A 21,715-nucleotide genomic window follows, 5' to 3' on the forward strand; every position below is an offset into this window, starting at 1 on the left:
GATTGGAGTTGACTTCTTCACAATTTAGTGTTCAATCGGCCTGCCATGCATGTTTTGCAATGTGGGAGGAAACCGGAGTACGCGGAGAAAACCCACGGAGGCCCGGGGACAACATGCAAACTCCACACAGGGAGGCCGGAGATGAAATTGAACCACTGCACTGTGAGGTTGACGTGCTAACCACTGGACCACCGGGCCGCGCAGGCCCTTGGTTTCAGCATTTAAATCAACCTGGTTGTGGTTAGCAGTAAAGCAGTTTTCGGTTTGGCATGCTATTACATAAAGAGTAAGATGTACAATCTAAGATATACAGTACATGCATCTTATCAAAGAGTGAATACAGCCCACTTACATTCAATCCACTCCAATAGACAATTTGGATGCGGAGATGACAAACTTGTTTTTCCCAAAGGCCACATTGTAATTTTGGTTTTGATTAGAGGGCTGTTGCACCATATTGCGTATTATCGCCCCATCATAATATTACATATCAAGTCAAGTCAACTTTATTGTCAAATGTGCTGTATGTGATACAGCACACATGAAATTCTTCCCTCTCTCAACAGAAAAGTTAACATAAAATGACAAAATAATACAACACAACACATAAGACACAGACAGTCATGCAATCTGAACCACTTTTTCTGCATACATTTTGTTGTTTGAAGCAGTTATAGATGAAAGAGGAGAGAATCAATGTGTCCTTTCACCTGTGGATCAAAGACGTCATATAAGCAACAAATTGATGGGTAACTGTTTTTTAAATCTCAAGTCACTTTCAGGAGCAAGTACTTTTGGTTTCATTTCTGTTTGGTGATGTGCAGAGATGTGTGTTCCCCGAACGTAAAATATGTGCCTTGGCTCAAAAAAGGTTGGGAAACACTGCACTAGTCCTCCATGCTGCCGAATTGCGTTTCCTTCCCCTTTGTTTGTTGTTTGAATAAAGTCCTTTAAAAAAATACTTATTTTCATGAATAACAAAGAACAAAAAATGTCAACAGAATCCTAGAAAAAAGGGGGAAACACTCGTGCGCGGAAATCACAACTGTAACGAGTGTTGGTTTTGCATCAGGCAGAGCGGTGGTCGCCTCAGTTCCTTGCCCGTAGTTGGGTCCTGTGCGGCAGCCCGTGCGAGGCTGTCCTGGAGACCCCGCACTGCTTGCACCTCCATCGTCTCGGGTGAGTTTGTTACAATGTAGCAATTTCTCTATTAATCGCAATAACTGCAACAAAGCTGCATTTATTCACGCACCGTGTGGGCCGCCGCTTATTGCACGGCGAGCGGCGTCGACTCGCCACACTGCCGCACGGCCCGCCAAAAACGGGGGGGCTCCTTTTTCCCAGCGAATTCCCAAGCATACCCCCTCCATCCAAGAATATTCCAACATTAACTCATTTATATACACACACACGCATATATAGCTCGCTGGGAGACATAGGTTGTCTCTCCGCGCTTTTTGCTGTCTTTCACGTTCCAGGTACGAGTAGTGTCTCGGGCCGAGTGTGGACGTGCAAGCCCGGGCGTTTAAAGCGCCTCCGCTGGCGGTTTGTTTTGAATGTCAAAGGCTGTCGAGCTAGCGATACACGTCCGAATATTGTTGGTAGCCTAGCTTGGGCTAGCAGGCTAACCAGCTAAGGCTAATCAAACGGAGCCCGGGTGATGTGACAAATTTCGGGCGTTACAGCTGAAGGCTGGTACTTTTATTCGTCACGCGAGCACCTTGTGCAGTTTTTGGGGTTGTTATCGTAAGCAGAACGTGACGGGATAAGTGTTATTACGCAGGCGTAGATGCTGAGGGTAGACTAGTTAGCATGTAGCTCGCAGCGTCTCCCATTCATATCCTGCCCAGTGGCGCCGCTAAATGGCTAATATCCGCTGTCTTTGTAGAGAAGGCAAGTGGGTGATATGTTTGGATTCTGGGGGTACCGTGTGGATGGTGGATTATTGTGTGTGATTATACCAGGGTCGTCCCGGGGCAAGACGACGAGAGACCGCAAGCAAAAGGTGCTCGAGATGCGTGGAAACCGCGCGATTTCAATTTGTTGACTTTTTACCTGGACGCTGTGCTGCTAATTTGTCGGAAGCATATTAGATTATACAAGATGTTATAAAACTACAAATACTTGTGTAATATGTTTGGTTTGTGTGTAAAATGTCAAATAGTAATTGATACATGAGACGAGCATTATCACGGATCATTTACAAATAATTCCGGTGACATAAGTATCATTTAACCTGAGACTAATATGAAGAACGTTATGACATTTTAAATCCAATTTCTTGCCATTGTTTTCATGCAAAGACAAATGGGTGGAGATTTCTGGTGTGACCGTATTTTGTTAAACTTGAGTTTCAAAGTTTGATAACTTTTTTAACTTTTACCGTGTTTTCATAAGGTTGTTGTCATTGGAAACTTTGCTAAACATAGAAACGGACAACATAGAATAATGATGAATTTAATCTAATGGCCCAGGTTTGTGAAATAATGGCCAGAATTCAAATATTTGCCCCAAATGACTGGTCAGAGGAACATCAAGGCACCTGGCCATCGGTGGGTCCAAAAAATGTGTCTACAGTTCTACCAATTTACATCAAATTAGGCATAAGCATAGAAAAAAACATAATAAAGAGGTTCCTATGGGTTTGGAAAATGGCCTTACATACGTTTGAGGGGGACTTGTCAACTATAAATTAGGGAAATCTTATCTGAATAGTTTAACATGTGTACTTGCTCTTTCAAGAAATTTGGATATCACGATTAAAACCAGGGCACATGTTCTCATCAGTAGTGGTACATACTGGTAAGGTGAATGATGCAAACAACCTAGTAATCATTTTTTCCACTGACTGCTAATAACTTCCTGCTTCTCCAAATTGAGTAATCCCTCAGTTATCGTGGGGGTTATGTTCCAAAAACAACCCATGATAAGTGAAATCCATGAAGTAGTCATCTTTATTTTTTTACAATAATTACACACCATACAATAGTGTATTGAATGAAACGAAAGATTTAACGTTTTTTCAGGCCCAGCATGATGTCTTACAAACAACTGACATTTTTTTAGAAATCCTCTCCAGAACATTTCAATGATATTGTGATTTTTGTCCTAGACAAAATTTGGCAAGGTGTACAGCGATGAGGCGCTGAGACTTAGGGGGGAAAAAAATCCCTGTTACTCTTTTGGCTCAGCACAGCCTTGCTTACATCAAGCTGAAGCGTACTTTATGCGTTATACAGACCACGCTAGTGAGTCCACATTCATTCATAGGCTGGATCATGTTACATGCATTGTCCCTCGGGACAGCATGTACCATAATTCTTGCTTATGTTCCACTGTCGAAGCACGGTTGCGAAAGCCTCACAGATCGCCGTTGCTGTGTGTGACCTCGACAACTTTTGTGAACGCAGTTTCATCTTTTGCATGTTGTTGTCCTCGTCCACCCATCGCGCCATCTAGCTCAGCAGAGTCAGTGCACTCATGTCAGAGGTCCATATGTCCGTGTTAAAGCTGATGTCCCGGAGAAGCCACAACATTGTAGAGTTCTGGCAAACACCTTTCTCCAAAGCAGTGTCAGCTGGAAATAAAATAAAAGTAAATAGTCTTGCAGCAGAGGCTTGGCGCTCAATCCTTTTAAAGTGAGAGTAACCGGGCGAATTTTGGTGTATTTGTGGCGTATCTTGTTGTCGCCTCACTTTATCATTATTATTATTTTTTAAATCGCACCAATGAATGTGACATAGAACATTTGTAATAATCAAAAGAGCACAACTGTAGGATTCGGGGGGAGGGGTGTTATTTTTACAAGAAGTTGGAATATGATGAGCACAGAAAGTTCTTTTTGATTTTTGTCTTGTACTCAAAACATTTTCCCCGCTTCTGCTCATCTATGAATTCTGAGGCAGCAAGTCACAAAACAGTAGAGTGTATTTCTTTTGGTCTCTCTGTGATGACTGACACCATTTAATGTCGTCCTAAATAGTTGTCATGGATGATGAAGACGGCAGGTGCCTTCTCGATGTGATTTGGTAAGTTGTTACCAAGAGGTTGCACATCAGAAACACTTTTTAATTTTTTTTGCCCCCTCTCATGATGCACTGTTGTGAATGTCACTCTTGTTTTCACTGGCAGTGACCCTGAGGCTCTCAATGACTTTCTTCATGGATCTGAGACCCATGTGAGTATGACAAGTGGCAGAGGCTTTTTTTATATGCTGCCCCAACGATGACGATGATGATGATGGTGCTGGTAGATAGTCGGGGGGGAAAAAAAATCTGGATTTACAGTCGGGGTCAAACTTCTGTGCTGAGAATTACTGACTGTTAATGTGTACTTTTAACACTTAAACTATCAATTCATTCGGTGCCAGCCATTTTCAGACCCCTCTTTATCCAAAAATGTAAAAAAATCAAGAAAAATAAAATACATAAGGAGGATTGAATGCCTGATTTCTTATAAATGTATTTTGTATTACATTTATTTTGCATTTTCTATACATGTTATGCTTGCAGTTGTTTTGTGTTGGAAATGTTTACAATGTGTAAACAAGTGCATTTTCATGAGTTTAAATGCCTTTAGCTGGAGGGGTTTCTCTATTTTGCGGCCTTTCCCTTATTGCGGGTGGGCCTGTAACGTAACCATCGCGATGAATGGGGGTCACTACCAATTTTGCAAATATAAACATTACATACCGTGTGTGCCGGCCTTGAATGACCCCCATCGTTTTAAGTGTTGAACTCTGAATCTGCACATAACAGCTACTGTTCATAGCAGGCTATTGGTCGATGCGTCTTGCGGTCACATCCCTTTTTGCTTACTCTTTTCCCTCCCGCTGTTTTGGCTGTTTGCTTTTTGAATGCACTGTTTATGGGTTCAGCCTGTCCTATCCCTTTTGACTCACAAAAATGAGAAACTAACGCTTCCCAAGCCTGGAAAACCCTGTCATTGTGCCTCGCTTTCCCTCAACTTTTGCCTGGTTCCTGACAATCTTGGTTCTCTTTTCTGTGTTCTGTCCTCTTCCTTGCCACTGGCTTCCCCTCCTCCCCACCACCTCGTCCTCTGATGTTCTGTTTCCCTGTCCTGTTGGCTTTTGCCTGCTGGTTTTGGGGCACCTTGGGGATTCTGTCTGTCCTATCCTGGGTGGGCGTGTGTCTGTAGTTGGACACTGACGACCTTTTGGATGGTTCGGGTGATCCCACCACCTCGTTCTTCTCTTCCACTGGGGTGAGTAAAATCCCCCAATCCCTTTCTATCTTGTTTTTTATCTGTCTGTGTGGCCTGCAAGTCCGAATCCTCAACCCCCTCGCCCCTTCTGTGCCTGTCCCCTCCACTAACACACCTTCAAGCTTTTATTTGCTCGTTTGTGCATATTCACGTCTGAGGAAATAGATGGAATTTGTTGATTTGATATGGACAACACAAAAACAGTGGACATAATAGGTAGGTGCATTTGGAGCTTTAGCTCTCGGGCGAATTCTCAACCGTTGTCCACAGAAGGCTTATTTGAAGTTAGGAAATATACAAGAAGGTAGATGGAATACAAGAAAATAACCAAGGTACAAGTGGGTAGATTAAATCCAACAAGGCACCAGGAAATTGAATTTTGACAAGTCTATTTTTAAATTTAGTGTCATGGCAGTTACTTTCAGTATCAGGCATCAAAATGACCATGAAACTTTGTCCAGACTTAAGGCATTTCTTTAGGTCCTTGGGAAAATGTTAGGCTTGACAGAGCCTCAAGTAGCGGATCCGTCCATCAAGTTAATTATGAGATGTACGACCGAACGCCTCTCTTCACCCTATCTAGACACCATAGTTTATTAATGGTGGGAAGAAGTGGGAATCCAAAAATAAGTTGGAAAATGGGAGAATGAAGTCTCATATTTGTTTTCTCCCTGCTTTCAATGAAGCATTGCAACGCAGATGCATATTACACAAAGCTCATTTGTGTTATCAATGTATTTTACACTGAAATCAGCTCTATTCACTCTGTAATGGTAAATATGTGCACCCGACGACTGAAGCGTGACTGTTAATCAGACCCATTTCAGTGGAATTACCTTTTATTGTCAATCATTAGCTCAAAGCAAGACTTTGAATGTCCAGGATTGTCAGCACGTGGCCTATTAAAAACCAAGTAATAACAAATAGCTCAATTCTGACTTTGCTCTTCATCAAACAAAATGGACCAAGCAGCAAATGTAGATCAGTATAAATCAGCAATCTGAAATTCAAATTAGAATATGCGGTGGTCCATATTTTGTACCACGCCTACATGAAATGATCCTTTTATTTACACCTCGATTCCAGGGCCATGTTCCAGAGGTCCAGCCTACGGTTCAGCTCTCGGCTAATGAAGCGGCAGGCCTGCCCAGAGTCAGCGTTGACCTGGACTTCCTGGAGGATGACGACATCCTGGGCGGATCCCCAGACGGAGCAAGCGGGAGCAATGGCATTGGGACGAATCACGAGCCCTGCGACATCTTGCAGCAGAGCTTGGCCGAGGCTAACATCACGGAGCAAAGTTTACAAGAAGCCAATGCAGAGCTGGACCTGGAATCATTTGGGATTCCAGGTCTTCCTCAAGTGGTTCAGACGCTGCCTGATGCCAGCCTCTCGGGAGCAGGGGGCGCGGCCGTTGGTGTAGGCATCAGCGTCGGGGGGGCGGCGGCGGCGGCGATCTTTCCTGGGTCGGCCCAAAGTGCCACCGCGACTCCCCCGAACGCCACCGCTGAGATGCTGGGGTCTGTGCTGGCTCAACAAGGTCTTCAGCTGCAACCGCAGGTGATGAATAAGGCCATCAGCGTTCAGCCCTTCATGCAGCCCGTGGGCCTTGGGAATGTGACGCTTCAACCAATTTCAAGTCTTCAAACTCTCCCAAACGGCAGCCAGTCTGGACATTTGGGGATCGGACAGATTCAGGTTGTGGGTCAACCCGCAGTCATGACTATCAATCAGTCTGGACAGCCCATTCTGGCGAAAGCCATGGGTGGATACCAGCTGCATCAGTCTGGGCCGGAGGTGTCGGGGACGACAACTCAGACGGGGCTCGGGGCGTCAGGACCTGGACTTCTCATACAAAGCAACAAAACCACTTTGGGATCTCCAGCGTTAAATGGACCAGCTGCGGTTGTTAGCAGTGCAAACAGCACCAGTAGCGGCACCATGACCGCACCTGGTGGACTTTTAGGCTTTGGAAGTACGCCCCTGAGTTCAGGAATGGCACCCCAATCTCAGACTCAAGGCCAAATCATGCACAACGTGATTATCCAGCGCACACCAACACCCATTCAGCCGAAACCGCCACAGAGTGGAGCCCTGCAAACTAAACTTTTCAAGCCACAGCAGCAGCAGCAGCCGCCGCAACAGCAGCAACAGCAGCAGCAGTCGACACCCCAAAACCTGCAGAACGACACCACCAAGGCCCTCGGGTTGCAACAAATTCCCGTTTCTGCACCCCAGAATGTAACTTTTCTGGCTGGAAAACCAGGCTCAAACGTTGTACTCAGCACTCAAACCACAACGCAAGGCTCGCAGTTCCAGCAAACGTTGTTCAAGCAACAGGCGGCGCAAGCGGCAGGCAAGCCGCTCAGCGTACACTTATTAAACCAATCAGGCAGCATCGTTATTCCCTCACAGACAGTTCTGCAAGGGCAGAACCACCAGTTCCTCCTGCCACAGTTGCAAGCGGGTGGGCAGATCCTGACCCAGCACCCCGGGGGCCACATCATAACCAGTCAGGGACCTGGGGGGCAGCTCATTGCTAACCAGATTTTAACAAACCAGAACATCAACTTGGGCCAAGTGTTGACTTCCCAGGGACATCCCGGGGCAGCCCACATTCTATCGGCACCCATTCAGCTTCAGCCTGGCCAGATGGGCACGCCCACCCTGTTTCAGATGCCGGTCTCGTTGGCCCAGACGCAGAGCCAAGTGCAGACCCACACCGTCTCAGGACATGGCCCGACGGTCATCCAGGGCATGCCCATCCAGAACTCCTTGACTATGCTAGGTCAGGTGGAGGGCTTGAGCCCCACGGTCAGCCTTCAGACAGCTTTGCAAGCCCAACCAGGTGGAGTCCCTAGCAGCAGCAGCATCAGCAGTAGTAGTAATAGTATTAGTAGTAGTACCAGTAGTAGTAATAGTAGTGGTAGTAGTAGTAATAGTAGCAGCAGCAGCACCGGAGCAGCCACGATAACACAAGTGCAGCCCGGAGAGTGCGTCACTGTACTGGGGAACTCCACCAATCAGGTTGCCCAGCAGGCCTCTATCCTCTCCATGCAGCAAACTCCTTCCGCAATCACCACCGTATCGTCCTCCGCTCCATCCGTGTCCTCGTCTTCGCCGGTGACCGCGGTTGGGCTGGTCTCCCACCAGGCTCAGCACAGCCCAGGAAGGCTCCTGTTCACCAACCAGGGCTCCAGCATGATCCTCAGCCAGGAGTCTCTGCAAATGTTCCTGCAGCAGGTCAGTGTGTTCCTCTTGGCACGCCTGGTCCTGAAACATTCATTAACATTCTCATAAAGTGGGCTGTGTTGGGAATCACTCCTATCAATTAGAAAGTGTTGTGCCCTGATTAGTGAGTTTGCTGTTTTGTAGCGCTGTTCAAATGTGGCGTTAGCATAGGCACAATCCTTCATATTTTGCCCTCAATCATCTTGAAAAGTAATGAACAACAGATGGTCTCTGAAAAAGGAAGATATCCAGGATGTGTTGTGCCAATACAGTAAAATCAATTTTTGTTTCCAGATTTTTGGTATGAGAAAAAACAAATAATAATGAGTGGTGGGTGGGTTCAGTGTATGTGTGTTGAAACACTGAGTAATGCTGCATTGTAATTTTGCGACAGCATTGATATAATTACCTAACAGTGAGGCTGAGTAGTGTTTGCCAAGTGGTTTTCATTTGACTGCTGACTGAATTATATACCGAAATTTCCAGACAACAAACCGCACCTAATTAAAAGCCGCAGCAGTTAAATATAGCCATAAAAACTACTTTGTTCCTACAGTACATTAGCCGGTTCGGACCAATAGCCGCGGGTCTCCACGCTGTTAACTGGGATATTATCAATATTATAAACCCACCGGTTAGACGGTCTTCCTAAAACAGCAATGCTGAACACCGTTATAGTTACACAGCATCCCAGAACCTTTCTCAGACTCTTCTTGTCACAAGAGGCAAATTTGCAGATGATCTTCGACTGCGGTCACACTGCATGGATGGCTGTGTTCATTGCACTCGTTCCCTATTTCTTATAAACTCAAATCTGCTTATTTTGACTGTTAATTCCTCCTCCAAAAAGCCATACGCACCGCCAAGCACAAATGCTTCTGCGTTTCTGTCGCTCATACTCCTCCCGCAGCTGTAAATTGTGTCGTTCCAACCGCAAATAGCTGATGACTACTCCGTACGAGGGCCGACTGTGACACTTTCATTGGTTCATTGTGACGTGTTTGGTAATTTCATTGGTCAGATGGGGCAAGAATGGGTACATCTATTGACGGTTTGAGCCCCGTCAGTAAAAATCCATCAATAAAATGTGTTTCATTAAACGCCGCAGGCCTCAAAGCTTGAGAAAGAAGTAGCAGCCTCATAGTCCAGAAAATCTGGATGTCGACTATTTCAAAATCCGTTGCTCGTGATTAGGGAGTCGGGACTAAGTACATGATTCCGAACACAGCCTTGGTCTGACCTCTCTGGCTCACCATTCTGCTTCTCATCCAACCCCCTGTCATTCCTTCTCTCTTCTCTCACCCCGGGAACGGTAAACTATTAGCCGGAGAACAGAGAGGGTGAATCGACCCCCTCTGCGGGGGTCCCTGCATCTGTAATCGTCAGCAGCGCCTGCGTCACAGCTCCGGCCCACACTGTCCATGACAGCCAATTAAGTGATTCATTGGTGGGTCAGAGCCCCCCAGTGGTAAAGCAGGTAGATGTGCCCTCTACGTTAAGCCCCCACCTCCACTTGCTGTTGCCGCCACCGCCACAGCCCTTAACGTTATCCCACCCCCCTCCCCGATCTGCCGTGCTATTTGTAGTTTGGCTTCCATGTCGCTCCAGTGCACAAACGGCTAACACGCTTGCAGCTTGTGTGTGTTACTAAAACTGCTTTGCTGTGTGAAAGCATGAGACGTTTTGATCATTACGCTCTTGTAACGTTCCGTATGAGTGGCAAATCAAATGGCTTTCTTTGAATTGAAGTCAAAGGGGATGCTTATTTTTTTATACAGTGAACTATAGCCCGATCGATTCATGGATTTTATCGATTACATCAAAGAACAAAGTTGACTGATAACGGGACAAAAATATTTGTTTGCAAAATAGCGTCCCCATGAATCCGGAACCCGCGATGATGTACTGTCATCTTCATTTCTCATTTAAAAAAGTAAATACTATCAAGTATCCCACAGAATAATGTCCTTGCGTCGTTTGCACACTAGAGGAAACTCCATTTCATCCAATTCACATCTTTCCTGAGAAGATGAAATGGTTGTGCCTGTCTCTCACGTGACCATGGAGTGTCGTGTTAAATTCTTGCTGCCAAAGCTCGTGAGTATTAAAATTGAAATCTTGAATTTGGGGGGGGGGGGGGGGTCAAATAATCACTATAATCAATTATGTCAAAAGATAATGATAATATCCTTGTCAAATCATCAAATGCATGGTGTTTCTTCTTTCTTTACTAACAATAATCAAATCCTACCAACTCACTCCCTGTTACTGTGGATAACGAACAGGTCAGTCAATCAGATCTGATAATGATTTACGAAACCAAGGCGAAGTGTCCCTTGCTAGTCGCATCTTGAAGGAACCGAAAAGTGAAGTTTCTCATGCCTAAAGTAGTCCAATCCATCCAGAATTCTGATCACTCAAATTATCATTATCATAATTTGTTGGGTTTTTTTGGGGGGGGGGCGTATTAGTTCCCCTATGAGGTGTCATCATTGTGCTTTTTATCATCATTGTGCTTTTTAATCTTTTACATTTGTTTAGTTTGTTTTTTCTCTCAATCAAGTGTGTGTTGAAGGTCTATTTTGAGCAAGAACTGTATTTTATAACATTGATGTTTTGAAGAAGACAATATTCTGGGAGCTTTTTGGAACATAAACACATACTCACCAGCCACAACTCCTTCTCCTACTCCTAATTATACACAAAATTCACTGCCCCTTTGGAAACTCTTTCCCCTCCAAATGTCTACTTTTCCCACAGTTCCACATTTTCCATGAAAGGAAATCCTGTTAAAATGACCGAGACAGTTAACAAATTGAATGCACCCTTTAAAAAAATATATTTTCAACCAATTCAAACAGTCCAGCTTCAAAATAATTATAAACTTCATTCCCACTTTCTCGAATATTCCATATTGTTCAATTGTTCAGTTCCCTAATTAATAGTCCAGTTAATCAAAATGAATAACTCTGTTTAACTCATTATTTTTTCAGCCTTGTTGTCACTCCTTTCCGCCCAAATTATTCATTTTATTGTTCTCTCCACCCTTTTGTCCTTACAGAATTTCCACCTTTGTCAATCGATTCAACCCGTTGCAATGCCAAATTGTTCAACTGTTTTTCCACAATCCCAAAATTCCCACACTTTTCATTATTGTACCTTTTCCCAAATATCTTCAAACTTGAAAAGGTTCAGCGCATTCACATCATCGACTGAGCTTTGTATCACATTCCTAGAATGCCCACAGTCGCAAAAGTCACCAAATTAAGAGATATTTTTACCTCGTCATTCCACATCACTTAACCACATCAAGCAATTCCAACACCAAACCGCTAAACTCAGGCAAATACCAACATTTCCATAATTTCACAAAGAAAAATCCCCCAAATCCAGAAGTATTTTAAGTTACCTCCTCTTTCCTCAGTTCTTGACCGATTCAAACAGTTCCATCCGATTGTCACCTTTTACATTCAACAATTCAATCAAATCTACATTGCAGTTCAGCATCAGCTCGTCGGCTTTTTACAGAAATTTCACTTTCTAGTTCGTTTTGTGTGATCCAAATTACACCTGCCCAATTTGTATATTCCACGGCCACAGGTACCCTCCAGTGGACACCAGCAGCCCTTGAAGATCCAGGGTTTGTCTCCCTCACCGGCCTTGACCAGTCACGCTGCAGCGCCCCCTGTGGCCAACAGCCCCCAGCCCTCGCAGTCGCCGCTGACTCTGAGCCAACACATCCAGTCGCCGCACCATCAGCAGTCACGTCCTCCCTCGCAGCCCCAGCCGGCGTCACAAACGCCCTCCCGCTCCTGCACGCCCTCGTCCCACCCACCGCCCCTCTTCATTGTCCACAACCAAGTCACCGAGTCTCCCTCGCAGCCCCAAGTGGCCCAGCCGCAACAGACCCAAATCCAAGTGCAGCTCCTGCCCCAGCCGCGGCCTGCCTCCCAGCCGGCGCCCTACCAACATCAGGAGCAGCCCCCCATGTCGCAGTCGCCCAAGCCCCCGCTTGCCCACCCTTTCACTGCCCCTCCCGCCGGTGCACCGGCCCCCGCTGTGTTAAAAACCCAAGTTCCCGTCCACAGCCTGACAGCGGATCAGCAGCAGCACCTTGCGCTGTTGGGATCGCAAATCCAGACGCTGTCGGCCATCAGCCAGCCCTCGCTGCAGCAGAAGCAGTTGCTGGAGAAACTCCACCAGGTATGTGCTGACCTTCAAAGTTCTTACCTCCAGACAACACAGATGATACTACTAGACATCACATATTTGATTTCATGTTTTTCTAGTCAACATTGTTGTGTAACTGTTGAATAGCATTCACAAATTTCACCCGACGACGGCACCTTGAAGATGTTCTTCCTCAACCAATTCCAACCATTTCAGCATCAAAATGTTCAGCCCAGTCAGGACATGTACATATACAAAGTACAGTAATAGTAATGGTATGTTTGAATAGCTTAAGTAATACAGTTCAGGCAGCTCTTTCATCCATGCATTGATTGGTATCATGAGTGAGTGCATGTCACAAAAAGGTAGACACTGAGCTTTCCCGTGACTTGTGTTACCTCCTTCAGGCTTGTGGTTGGGGAAAATGGCCTCGCGGATGGGGGCTCATGTTTCACCTTTTGCATTGAGTCTCACTGTTCTGCTGTCTTTGGCCGTGTGCTTCCAGATCCAGCAAAGCATCCTGCTGCAGGTCAAGCAGCCCACCCAGGCCCAGGCTCAGGCCCAGGCCCAGGCTCAAGCTCAGGCTCAGGCTCAGGCTCAGGCGCTACCACCTCCCAACAGCCAGTTTAGCGTGCAGCAAGACGTGCCTGTCGAGAAAGCGGTGATCACCTCATCGGTCTGTGCTGCCGCACCCGCCCAGCTTTCCTCGGCATTGCAGCCCACCTCCGTGCTCATTACAAGTCCTGCTACAGGTAAGCCTCCAGCACGTCCTCGCAATGCGAGGTGGCAGTGTTCTGGCTTTTCTAACGGTCTGCCTTGTCTTGATTGCAGCCTCAAGTGACTTACACGTAGTCTCAGGAGTCCAGGGACCTGCTGGAGCCAAGGTGAATCAGACTATCGCTCCTGTGAGCCTTACTCAGCCTGCACAGGTGAGCGTTTTTTTTTTTTACTTCATATGAACACGGAATCTCACATCAAGTGTGTGTGTGGGTGAAGGGGGTGGGAGGGGGGGGGTCTTTCTGGAATATATCCCCTGTGATGATGAAAGAGTGTTCACGGAATAACATCCTTTCCTTTTTTTAATACCACAGATTCACCCAAAGCCTGGAGTGATCAGCTCAGGCGGAGGGATGACTCTTAGTAAAGGTGGCATGCAGATCCACGTGTTAGGCACCAATGTCACCCAAATCCCTGCTCCACAGCCGCCAGCCCCTCTCCAACCTCAAGTAAGTGAAGAGTTGTGTTTGTATGGACACCCTTTCACCATGCGCAACAATTGGGTTCGGTGCAGGTCAGCATCGCAGACATTACGTTTTGGCAAGTGGCACAGTGGTTTAGTGGCTAGCAGGTCTCCTTACAGGTCGATAAATTGTGGGTTCAAATCTCGCCAGACTGCATGACAGCTACATCTATCAAGTGTTTTTAAAATCTTTTTTTAGACTTATTATCTTCTGGACCTCATCTCGTGCCGGGCACTTTCCTGCACTTTGTGTTAAAAATGTTAAAACAGACTTGTATCGTCTGTGATAAAAATCTAACATGTCAAAAGGTTGTTGTTTTTTTTTTTCTTTAATTGCCAAAAGGCACTAAATCAAAGTTAAGTATTGGCATTTGTGTTATTCAAAATTCAGACATAAATATTTGATTTATTCCTGCAAACAAATATTTGCTCCAGATATCGGCCTCCTGACTAACACTGGTCATCAAATATGTACAGTTTCTTTTTAATCATAGGTGTATCTTTTAGCGATAATTTTTTTGCTGCTGATTCCTAATATGCCCTAAGTTTTCTCTAACACCTCAGGACTTCTTAAAAATATTATATAATATAACAATATATTGAATATTTATGAATTCAGACTTGTGTTCAACAACAAGTGACATTTTTTTTCTGAAACTGCAAAGCTCTAAATTACAACCCATGGCAAATGCTGTATTGTTCAAGCTTTTATAGGTATCTCATGTACCTATAAACTAAAATACTTTTCAGGAAACATAAAGGCATGTCAGGTTAAAATTTGCTGTTGACCTGTGTAGGAGATCTGTGTACCTTATCACTCTATCTCTAGATGTCATTTTACTTTTCTCATGAAACAATAACCGCTGTGCAGTAGGTCTGGGCAGGAGGTAAAGCACATGTATGCCTCTCATATGCCCATTAAGATGCATCTACTGTACATGTGTACTGTATACGATTTATATTCACGCTTAAATTGCAAGATTAGCGTGTTGCTAACAAAATGATTACGTGTACAAACTCAATTTGGGTGTGTTGACTCTGCATGGCTGACAACATTATTCTGTTTGAATTACGGCACATTCTTATGCATCCCCTGATGTGCCCATTGAGACATGATGTCTGTAAATATACTGTATATCTATGTTGATAAGGTTTATATTGTTGAGTCTGCATTATTAGTGTTTAAATTGGCTCCCGTTTCAACTGAACGCTCTCTCTGTGCACATCGTATCTTAATTTTTTTCTGGCAAATATCGGTATTGACACCTTCTTCTTCTTTTTCTTTTGGCTTTTCCCCTCAGGGGTCACCACAGCGAATCAGTTGCCTCCATCTCACCCTGTTTTTTGTGCGTCCTCTTCTCTCACACCTGCTACCTTCGTGTCCTCTTTCACTACATCCATAAACCTCCTCTTTGGTCTTCCTCTCGGCCTTCTGCCTGGCAATTTAAGACTCAGCATCCTTCTCCCAATATATTCACTCTCTCTCCTCTGGACATGTCCAAACCATCTCAGTCTGGCTTTTCTGACTTTCTCTCCAAAACCTCAAACATGAGTTGTCCCTCTGATGTACTCATTCCTGATCCTATCCAACCTGGTCACTCCTAAAGAGAACCTCAACATCTTCATCTCTGCTACCTCCAGCTCTGCCTCCTGCCTTTTCTTCAGTGGCACTGTCTCCAGTCCAAACAGCATGGCTGGTCTCACCGCAGTTTTACACACCTCGCCTTTCATTTTAGCTGAAACTCTTCTATCGCACATCACACCTGACACTTTTCTTCAGCCGTTCCTGCCTGCCTGTACATGCTTCTTCGCCTCTTTTCCACACTCTCCATTGCTCTGGAGAGTTGACCCCAAGTACTTAAAATCCTCCACCTCCTTTATCTCTTGTAACCTCACTCTTGTAATTGTGTCCCTCTCCTTCACACACATGTACTCCATCTTGCTGCGACTAACCTTCATTCCCCTCCTTTCCAGGACAAACCTCCACCTCTCTTGTTTCTCCTCCACCTGTTCCCTGCTCTCACTACAGATGACAATGTCATCTGTATTGACATCAGTTTAAAAATAAAATCCTTCTTGGTCCGCCTTGAAAAATTAGCTCCTCTGTCATAGGCAGATGACGAAAGATTGTCTCAGTTGTTTAATTTCACACTTGGCTCTTCAGAGACCCAACTATTTGTGTGGAAGCAGTGAAAAAGCCAATTTTACATAATGGGTCCACTTGAAGTGCTCGTTTAAAGGTAATAATCCTCTTTCATCTCACATTGCAGACAGCAGTGAAGATGCCTTTCAGTGCGGAACCGAGCAAAGAAGCCAGGTTCGTGGCACTCGTACCGTCAATTTTCCTCTCTCAATTCCCTGCCTTATTTATCTATTTCTTTTTTTCTTTATGTATTTATTTATTTGGGATTTGGATTAACATTTGTTCCCTTCTCTTTGCAGGTTGCTGGAGCAACTGAGGAAACATCAAAGCTCGGTGCTTCACCCAAACTACAACGCCCCTTTCTACTCGTTTGAGGACACGCTGCACCGACTGCTGCCTTACCATCTCTACCAGGGAACTGCCAACTCCTCTCAAGATTATCAGAAAGGTAACAAGAGCCTTATATAAGGCTCATTGCCTTAAAAAATGCACTGGTGCTTTGACTTCTGATGTAAATTAGTTCAGTGTCCAAGCTTCAAACTCAATTTACTGGCCTATCAAATAGGGGAGGGTGCTTTATGCGTGATTAGAAGGCAGCACTAAACCAAAACGCAACAAAATGGTAACCAAAGCAAGGAGCTGGGGCGTGAAGCCCTTCCAACGTTTAAATCTGATATTTGGGGTCATTTCACTATCTCCCAAACACACACACACACACACACACACACTTCATTTCAGCAGCGGTCTGTCTGAACTTTGCCTGTAATGTAAATTTTGGCTCTCAACAAAAAGCAAAAAATCATCCATCATCCTCGTGCATAAAGTAGTGGAGGGGGGTAAATAGAGAAAGTCATAGGGTGGGGCACTCGTAGGTTAACATCTTTACACCATGTTTACAGAGCAGAAAAGGTTAAATCAAACTAAATGACCATCCGTCATATAAAACTGATGGGTTTTATTTTGTTATGTACAGTGGACGATGAATTTGAGAGCGTCTCCTCTCAGCTCCTGAAGAGAACGCAAGCCATGCTTGATAAATATCGATACCTGCTTTTTTCTGAGTCTAAGGTGAGTCCCTGAATGAGAATCAATGTTGTGTTCATGTCTCCCTTGATTCCCGAACCCACCCCGCACACCTGAAAACTGAACTGACATTTGAATTGCAGCAGAGACTTGGCCCCTCGGCAGAGATGGTGATGATTGACCGAATGTTCATTCAGGAGGAAAAACTTGCGCTAAGCCAGGACAGGATTTTGGCCAAGGAAAGACCAGGTAGGCTGTGCCCATTCGCATTCCAGTTTTTTAACATGTGAGGGAACCCAACATGACCAGGAAAAAATTGTCACGTTGAGTTTAGGTCAGGGGCGGCCCGGTGGGCGAGTGGTTAGCACGTCGGCCGCACAGCACAGAAATACAGGGTTACATCCCGGCTCCAGTCATGCATCCCGGCTCCAGCCGGGAGCCGGGATGCATGATTGCATGTTCTTCCTGTGCCTGCGTGGGTTTTCTCCGGGTACTCCGGTCTCCTCCCACATTCCAAAAACATGTACGATAGGCCAATGAACACTCTAAAATGTCCCTTGGTGTGATTGTGAGCGCAAATGGTTGTTCGTCTATGTGTGCCCTGCGATTGGCTGGAAACCAGTTCAGGGTGTACCCGCCTACTACCCGAAGTCAGCTGGGATAGGCTCCAGTATGCCCTGCGACCCTTGTGAGGATAAGTGGATTCGAAAATGCATGATGTACGGATGGTTTAAGTCCTTCATTTATTTGTCTGGTATCACAGCAAACTTTAAATCCAAGAGTAGAGATGTTTTATACCACATTCCAACTTTGTCGTTAATTTCTATTTGCATTGCCTGTGGCAATTCGGAAAGAAATTCCAAAAATTCACACTGAAATGTAAACCAAACAACATTTACTATGCGATGTTCAATGTGTTTATTTATTTATGTTGATCTCACTCTCTCTCTCTATTTTTTTTTTAATAGTGTGCGCTTAGTTATATTATTAAAACACGTGACAGGCGGATCCACTGTACTTGTACTTGTGTTGACTGAAGGTGATTGTCTGTGATTGCAGAGGAGTTTGTGGCCAACGCTCGCCTGTTGGAGAGTTTAGCTTCGTCCCAACAGAAGTCCCCTCCGGCCGAGCCTGCCTCGAACACAGCCGGTGTTGCTGTGGCCCCGGCTGCCTCCGCCGTGGCCCCTCCGCCATCAGAGCCCTCACCTCTCACTCCGGCCATACCTTCGCACGTCCCACCGAAACCCCCGACTGCCCCCAGCCCATCTCCAGTGCCACCACCCGCTCCTGCGGCCACCCCTCCTTGCGGCCCTTTCCCCCCAACAAAACTAGTCATAAAGCAGGGTGGCGGCGGGGCCTCAGTGTCGTGGTCCAGTAGCTGCCCGCCTCCTCCTGGTGGTTCCGAACCGACCGGCCAGACCCCCTCCTCATCACGCACGCCAGCATCATCATTGTTCTTCTCATCCTCTTCCTCCTCCAACTCTAAAATGGATGACGATGATGCGCTCCCGCAGAGGACCAGCAAGCCGCCCATCAAAACCTACGAGGCTCGGAGGAGGATCGGCTTGAAGCTGAAGATCAAGCAGGACCAAACGGGCTTCGGCAAGGTGGTCCACAACACAGCCTTAGACCCCGTGCACACCTCTCAGCCCAACACCTCCAAATCGCAACCCTCGTCCACTCCTACGTCCACCGGCGTCATCGGAACCCAGTCGCCCGTGTCGGTCACCATAACGACCACTCAATCCAACCCCTGTCAAAGTTCGTCCTCAACGCAAATAAACGGCACCCTGGAGCACCACAACACTGCCTCCGCCACCCCCGCCCCCTCGCAGACTACCTGCCGCCTCCCCCTCAGAAAGACTTACCGGGAGAATGTCAGTCCCCGGGTGCGGCCGGGCGTCCTGGGGGGCGGCGGGGACGACGACTCGGCGCCATACCCCACTCCCGCGCACGAAAGGACGGTCATAGCCAGCGTGAAAGTGGAGAAACGAGGCCGAGACCCCAGCTCTGGCTTGGACGATGTTTTCAACCACGCCGTCAAGGGGGTCAAGGGGAGCGCGGAGGATCGCTCGGAGCAGGACGCCGACTTCCCTAAATTCAAGCGGACGAGCGGGAAAATGAAACAGAGGCAAGCAGGGACTTTTAGGATGGACCAGCACGCGCCGGGGCCCCCTTCACCAGAGTTCCCTTCGTTTCCCGCCAAACGCTGCAAATCAGATTCGCCTGACATGGACAACGCGAGCTTCTCCAGCGGAAGCCCCCCCGACGACTCCCTCAACGAGCATTTGCAATGCGCCATTGACAGCATCCTCAACCTACAGCAGGAGCCCACTCTACGGGGGCACCACCACCACAAGGGGGCCCATGACCGGACAAATTCACGCTCGATCCCCCCGCACAGACCCTCGGGTCCCCCGTCATCTTCCTCCGCCTCGTCCACCCTGGCCCAGCACCCTCAGGTCGGTGGCCGCGGCCACAACGGCAACCTGGTGCCGCAGACTCAGAGCAGATAACGCCCCCCCGCCCCCCGCATGGACTGACCGGGGGAGGGGGGCGCCCATGAGAATAGAGCGGGAGTCCTGACAACTGCCCAGTTTGTCCACGGAATTCTCTCGTCATGTTTTTGTTGTCTTGTCCTATCCGGGCTTCTCCCTATGTTGTCACGTGATCATGGCCCCCACCTTCCCCCACATTCCGTCTTGCCCCCCCACCACCACCACCACCACCACAACGGTGTTTCCAGGATAGTGTTTCCCAATATTCACTGAGCCAAGGCACATATTTTATGAGAAAAACTCTCATGGCACAAGAACAAACTGGAAATGTCACACAGAGTGTAATTTATATCTATCTCTATATATCTATACATAGATATAGATATATAGAGAGAGAAAGAGAAGGGGAGGTAGCTAGCTAGCCTGTACTTACAAGCAAAATTCACACCACGATTGATCCATGAAAATTCCCACAGGTCTCCATTCGTCTGCCTTTCTATGACTCTTCCAGTGTCTAACCAACAATAACAATGATTGAATTAAAACTGGTATTCAAGCGGTCCTCTTCGTCGTGCAGTTCCGTTTGACACCTTGCAATTGAGTAACAGTTACCGTGAGCTTGGAGTGTCAGCAGCAATTTGCAACAGAGCGACTGAAAGAGTCCCAGAAAGGCATACAAGTGGACACCATTGTAAAATTTTATAAAAGGTATTTCATCCATGAAAATGTTCATTCTGCTCTTTGTTGGCGCAAGTTGTGCTGAAACATTGAACAGTTAGTCATGTGCATTCAACGTTTACATAAAGGTCAAACGAAGCGCATTTAGCTTTATTGTGAAATTTCACCCAATGTCCCAAATGTTTTGTGAAGAGCGTAGCTTCCATTTGAAAACCAGTCCGAAATAATGTGGCACACAAATGCATCAAATTGGGTGCCAAGGACATAGCACAAGCCGTATGGTGACAAATGTCTATTGAAAAAGAAAAATCAAGCATCCTTGATTTTCAACTTTGCCTGATTTCCAAGCTCACGAGGCCTTGGTTTATTTCAGTCAGCAGGGGGCAGGCCAGGCTCATCCCCAAACCTTCACCTCCGTCCCCTCTTTCCTTCCTGTGTCTTTTTGTTTATATTTGTTGTTGTTTTTTTAATGTCTGCCCCATGGACAAGTCCAACTGAAACACAGCACAAGGTTACGCAAAGAGCGGGGCGGCGGAGAGAAAGAAAAAAAGGAACAATAATAATGTACAAAAAAGACGGCAAGAGAATTTGAAGTATAGTATTACAGATTAATTTTGTATTGTATTTATTGTGTATAAGGATACTTTTTAAAAAGAAATGTACATTTAGTAAACTGTAAATTAAACCTTTGCTTCTTTTATGAATCCCGTCTTCATTTTTGGGGATATTAAATGTTTGAGCATCAGTCGTTCTCATCAACATCATCAGTTCAAGACAGTTATGAGTGTCGGAACAAATCTTTTTCCCATGGAAAATAATGGAAATCTAGATCAGGAATTTCAGGGTCAAACTAAATCCCTCTTTCCTGTACATGCATGTTATTGTATTTTAAGGAACTTTAAAACGTTTGAGCATAAACACATCAACTTCTAATATCCATCCATCCATTTTGTAATCCGCTTATCCTCACGAGGGTCGCGGGCGTGCCAGAGCCCATCACAAACGAACAACAGTTTGCACTCACACCTAGTGACAATTTAGAGTGTTCTATTAACCTGCCATGCATGTTTTTGGAATGCGGGAGGAAACTGGAGTACCCGGAGAAAAACCCATGGAGGCACGGGGAAAACATGCAAACTCCACACAGGACGGCCGGAGCCGGAATCGAACTCTGCACTGTGAGGTGGATATGCTAACCTGTCGCCCACTGTCCTGCCTTCTACTGCTGAGAGATAAACGTAACAATATAGCTTTAGAAAAAGTTTTGTTTGGGGCAGGGTGGACTTTTTTTTGCAAAGGAAGCAGTACAGTTTTCCATGTTTTTTTCATGCGGTAAAAAAGTGTTGTTTTTAAATAAGATTTCTTGTTAAATAATATTTTGTCTTTTATTTGGAGTATAATTGAAAAAATACATTGAAATAGAATAATAGGAATAAAATTTGACTCTTGAGAAAATAAATGTTTGGAGATGAAAAGTAATTTAAAGGGAAAAATCAATGCATTTGAAAA

General features: G+C 45.8%; 1 protein-coding gene across 2 annotated transcripts; it reads left to right on the forward strand.

Moving 5' to 3' along the window:
• The first annotated feature begins 1,137 nt into the window (after positions 1-1,137).
• Positions 1,138-20,910, forward strand: bicra (BRD4 interacting chromatin remodeling complex associated protein). 2 transcript variants are annotated; one of them, XM_086125878.1, is made up of 15 exons: positions 1,138-1,179; positions 3,983-4,028; positions 4,132-4,177; positions 5,158-5,223; positions 6,310-8,466; positions 9,779-9,931; positions 12,055-12,657; positions 13,130-13,376; positions 13,456-13,553; positions 13,716-13,850; positions 16,135-16,181; positions 16,307-16,455; positions 16,981-17,075; positions 17,174-17,279; positions 18,090-20,910. In XM_086125878.1, exons 2-15 carry the CDS (start codon positions 3,988-3,990, stop codon positions 19,544-19,546), a joined length of 5,400 nt encoding a protein of 1,799 aa, XP_085982004.1. In that variant the 5' UTR covers positions 1,138-1,179; positions 3,983-3,987; the 3' UTR covers positions 19,547-20,910. The 2 variants fall into 2 exon arrangements, with proteins under 2 accessions (XP_085982004.1, XP_085982003.1); XM_086125877.1 differs by lacking the exon at positions 9,779-9,931.
• Positions 20,911-21,715: the final 805 nt, after the last annotated feature.

This window comes from Hippocampus guttulatus, chromosome 12 (assembly GCF_054856545.1).
Source record: "Hippocampus guttulatus isolate MCC_2025c chromosome 12, RoL_Hgut_1.0, whole genome shotgun sequence".
Lineage (NCBI taxonomy): Eukaryota > Metazoa > Chordata > Actinopteri > Syngnathiformes > Syngnathidae > Hippocampus > Hippocampus guttulatus.